The sequence below is a fragment of the Hypanus sabinus genome, unplaced genomic scaffold, assembly GCF_030144855.1.
Source record: "Hypanus sabinus isolate sHypSab1 unplaced genomic scaffold, sHypSab1.hap1 scaffold_180, whole genome shotgun sequence".
In the NCBI taxonomy this organism is placed as follows: domain Eukaryota; kingdom Metazoa; phylum Chordata; class Chondrichthyes; order Myliobatiformes; family Dasyatidae; genus Hypanus; species Hypanus sabinus.
In genome coordinates this window covers 485,689-490,671 of record NW_026779887.1, presented here as the reverse complement: position 1 = coordinate 490,671, position 4,983 = coordinate 485,689, and the positions used below count along the sequence as shown (strand labels likewise).

Sequence of the window (4,983 nt, the reverse complement as noted above, 5' to 3'; positions counted from 1 at the left end):
GAAATAATTTTGTCTTTTGGCGACAGTGCAATACATCAATTTACTAAAGTACCGTGCAGTAATAGACCCTTCCGGCCCAACGAGTCGCAGTGCCCAGAAACTTACCTGGTTGACCCGAGCCTAACGACAGGAAAGTTCAATAAGGTCAATTCACCTAAGAGCCAGAGCGTTTTTGGAATGTGGGAGGAAAGCGAAGCACCCGCGGGAATCCGGCACGTTCACGGGAGCAAGAACTAGTACTGGTAGTAGCTTGATCGCTCCAGTCCAGTAGAATGTTCTTCTAAGGAATTGTCATCCTTGGGTCCTCAGCGGGCTGTAGAGGCCGATGCAAGATCCACAATACGTCAGTGGTCGGGTACATTTCCTTAATGGAGATCGGCCGCGCGCGACTTTCTCTAATGTACGGCCATACATCACATGGTCGTTGACAGATCGGGGACATGCCGGTAAGGGTTAAGTGGCCTGGAATGCGAGACGACTGTGGTCTCTGAGCTGCAGCAGACTTCCGCCAGCCTCACTGCCGTTGCGCTGTGTCAGGTTTCTCTTCCGTGTTGCATCCCATCTCTGCTCCCCATCCTCTCGTCCCCTCTTCGCTCTCACACCTCCTCCTGAATTCGCCACCTCTCCATTCTGCACCCCTCTCACTTCCACGATATCTCATCTACCAGATCCGACAATGTCGTTCTCCGAAGGAATGACCAGTTCGACGCTCGCTGGGAATCTCTCCTCTCACAATTCCACGGCCGATGGAAACAGAATGGAGTGGGGAGCACCTTCCGTCGTATCAATGGTCATCTTCACCCTCACCGTCCTAATGGGCGTCCCGGGCAATGGCGCAGTCATCTGGGTGACGGGCTTCAAGATGAAGAGTAAGGTCCACACGGTGTGTTTCCTGAACCTGGCTCTGGCTGACCTGATCTATTGCCTCACCCTTCCCTTCAGAATGGCAAACATCTCCCTCATCTGCTTTGGGGACAACGCCTACTTTTCCATGGAGTTTATTAGGACGTTGACGTTCCTCAACGCAACCGCCAGCATTTATCTGTTATGTCTGATCAGCATCTGCCGCTGCCTGGCTATTACTCGGCCTTCGTGGTTCCAGCAACAACTGAGCCTCACGTGGGCTCGTGGGGCTTGCTTCGGAATCTGGATCCTAGCCTTCGCCATGTGCAAGCCCGTCCTCCTGCTTCAGGATTGGAAGAAGGAATTGACTGTCTTGCAGCCATTTTGGTTTGTTTTCATCTTCGGTCTTCCCCTTCTAATTATGATCACCAGCTACTCCCTGGTTGGTTGTAGGCTGCAAGACAACAGGTTCGTAAAATCTAAGAAGTCTGTCTGCCTTATCATCACCGTTGTCATCACCTTTATGATCTGTTGGATCCCGAACACTGTCTGCAACCTCGTTGCAATCGTGAAACCGATTCCACCGGACCTGTCATTATTCACTGTTGCCCTGGCCTCCTTCAACAGCGCCCTCAACCCGCTTCTCTATGTCTTCGTTGGCCGCGAATTCCACCAGGTCTTCAGGCGCTCCATCCTCACTTCGCTTCATCTGGCCTTGGCCGAGCAGAGGCTGGAATCGGAGACCCAGCCCCAAACCCCCAACCTTGCCTCAAATACGAATGTCTGAGGGAGTTCCTCGCGGCTAGACGTCCGACTGATATCCCCTGACTACCGACACAGTGGACAGTCGAATGCAGTTATGGTCGGCAGTGGAGGCTTTACTACACTCTTATTTTAATCTCTCAGAACATAGAACACAGTCCACTCGCTCAACCAATTCAGTCAGTCAATAAATGGTCAATTAACCAAATACCCTCCGCCTACACAATGGAGATATCCTGCCTTTATGCTGATTCTACCTGTCTAATTATCTCTTAAAGGTCTCTAACCTATCTACAATTACCACCATTCCGGGCAGCCTGTGCCAGGCACACACCACTGTCTGTGCAATTAACCTGGGCTTTGTATATCCTTCGGAATGACGCCCTCTCACTTTAAATGGACGTCCTCTGGTATCAGACATTACAACCCTGGGAAACACACGGATTACCCATGCCTTTCTTTATCTTCTAAACGTCATCCCACCACCCCAGTGAAAATAAACCAAGTGTATTCAACCTCTCGTAGTAGACGATGCTCTCTAATACAGGCAGCTTTCTGGTATATCTCCTCTACACCCTCTGCAAAGCCTCGACATCTTTAATGCAATGGGCGACCAGAACTGCATACACCTCTTTCACCAAGTAGTCCCAATGTTCCTATGACCTCTCACCCTACAAGTCATTTTCACCCACAGAACTAGATGGTTTTTATCTCACCCTTCTCGATAAACTCTAAACAGACCGTCGTGCGTGAGAATCCCATTAAATCAGCAGTTTCTGATTTTCTGGTGGTGGCTGATGGAGTAACAGCAATCTGTCGATGCTCTAAATCTAGTTATCATACTATTTCCAACCTGTCCTGAAACTTCTTTTTTATGTGTGATATTTTTTTTCATTATGGCTACAACGAGTGACAGAGGTAGTAAAAATGATGATCCGCTGCTTCGCTGGATTCTATTGTGGATTTGCTGCAAATCATAAACGAGGAGCCTCTGAGAAGTTTCAACAGTTCAGCTGTGAATTTAAAGTAATGGATGGTGAATTGAATTCTATTCAACAAACTGTTAATGAACACGATAAACGCATAAAAATAATGAAGCAATGTTTTCGTTTCTGCAAACGGAAGTGGATGAACTGCAAAAGATTTATGAAAAGTAATCGACGTCCAACGAAAGTTAAGACAGAAGATTGTCTTAATGTAAAATAGAACTAGAAGGTACAGCCTACCGGTTCTGGGTCTCGAAGAATTAACAGAAGGTAATCGTCCTACGGAATTCTTTGCAAACTTTCTACGAGTATTCCTTCCGGAAATGTTGGCGTCTTTGCCTATGATTGATCAAGTTCATAGGTATCCCGTGTTTAGAACTCATAACAGAGATATACCAAGATCAGTAATAATCTGTTTTCATGAATTTACAACAAAGGAACTGTTAACATGTGATTCTCGACGATGAGGCATGATTGTCTACCTTGGTTGCAAGATTAGAATTGTGGAAGGCTTTTAACAAGGATTCCCTTCGCTACCCAGCTCGACTCAGAATCACACAAAAATGGATCTTTGGAATCGTTTCGTTCGACTGCTGAAACACAAAGGTGATTTTTTTTCTTTAAATCCGAAGGCTAGCTGTTTAGTTTGTCCTTACATGAAGTTTCAGGATTAAATGAGAAAATACTAATTCTCAAATGCCGTCGTAGGGGCATGATTCGTTATATGTTGGAATATTAAGATTCTCGAAGACGATTTGCTTGAGTTTATGCAGGAACGTGCTAAGTGTAAGCAGCTTTGTTGGAATTTTTTAACAAGAGTTTTAACCCGTCCCATGGCTGCCCAGTTTGACTGAGAATCTCACTAAAGATCGATCCTTCGAATGGTTTAGTTCGAGAATCGCAGCAGAAAGATTTTTTTTTAATTTGAAAGCTAACTGCTTAGCCTGTTTTCCCATGGAGATATAAGTTTAAATGTTCAATGACTTTCTGTATGAAGAATTCTAGGGTTTACTTTTGGTAAACATTTGTAACTAATTTCCTTTTGTATTTTTAATACTGTATATTTGTTATACGATAATTATTTGGATATTCTTTAGTCAAGTTTGAAATATATTTTAAAAAACATTGAAACTAATTGGAGCGATCACTAGGTTTTTTTGGGAGGGTTCTCAGTAGTAGTAGATGCTGGCCATCTGTTGGTCGGTCTTCTTTCTTGGGAGGAGGGCGGGGCATGATTATTTTTCTTATACGCTTTTTTGATTTTTTGTTAGCTAATTTGTTGCTTGGTTGCCATTTCTCAAGGTTTATGGATTGGTTTAACTTACATTTTAAACTTTCCTTTAAATAATATAAAAAAATGAACCAAACTTCTAATTTACTTAGATTTAACGTGAGGGGTTAAATCACCCTGTTAAACGTAATAAGATTTTTGCATATATTGCGGCATTTAAAGACCCTATTATATTTTAGTAAGAAACTCACATCTGCAAATGCGATCATCTACGTTTTTTAGCCGTTGGAACGGCCTTTGTTTTCATTCGTCTTTTCAGGACAAATCTAGTGGAATTTGATTCTTATAGGCAATACATTTTCCTTTGTCGAACATGAAGTAGTGTCTGATACGATTGGACGTTTTGTTATAGTTTCAGTAAAACTAAGTAATAAAGTAATCGTATTGCCAATGTGCATACCCCAAAAGTACATGATCCGGATACATTCAGCGTTTTTTTTCGTCTTTACCAGATCTGAGTCTTTCTTCTTTGGTGATGGGAGGAGATTTTAACTACTGGATAAACCCAAGTTTAAACCGATCATCTTCTAAACCAGCGTCTCTTAATAAGTCAGCTTTGTTTTTTGTTTAATTTTTTTATTGAAATGTGGTATTGTTGATATTTGGCGTTTCTTACACCCTTTAGATTGGATGTACTCGTTTTTCCCCATGTCTATCATACATATTCCAGGATTGATACTCTTTATTGATAGTCAAATGATTTCATCAGTTCCTTCCTGTGAATATAAAGAGAATGCTGTTTCAGATCATGCTCCTGTATTTCTGTCTTTAAATCCCCCTGGTCGTCCTCAAGCAAACACATTTTGGCGTATTAATACATCTTTGTTATCTGATAAGGATTTTTTTAATTTCTAAAGAGGCATATTATTTTGATTTTTGAAGAGAATAAAAAGAATGATACTTCTATTCGTACTGTATGGGATACTTCCAAGGCCTATATTAGAGGACAAATGATTTCATATACTGCGATTGTTAATAATGAAGCTAATAAAGAAAGATTTGAATTAGCCAAACAATTGAAACAATTAGATCAGAAATCCGCTACAGTTCCAGATCCTGTTTTATTTAAATGGCGTGCTTAAATTAAAGCTAAATATGATC

The 4,983-nt window shown here is 42.2% G+C and overlaps 1 protein-coding gene across 1 annotated transcript; it reads left to right on the top strand.

Annotated features, from left to right (window-relative positions):
* Nucleotides 1-676: 676 nt before the first annotated feature.
* LOC132387383 (C3a anaphylatoxin chemotactic receptor-like) lies at nucleotides 677-1,630 on the top strand. The gene has a single exon (XM_059959758.1). The coding sequence runs from the start codon at nucleotides 677-679 to the stop codon at nucleotides 1,628-1,630; it is 954 nt and encodes a 317-aa protein (XP_059815741.1).
* Nucleotides 1,631-4,983: the final 3,353 nt, after the last annotated feature.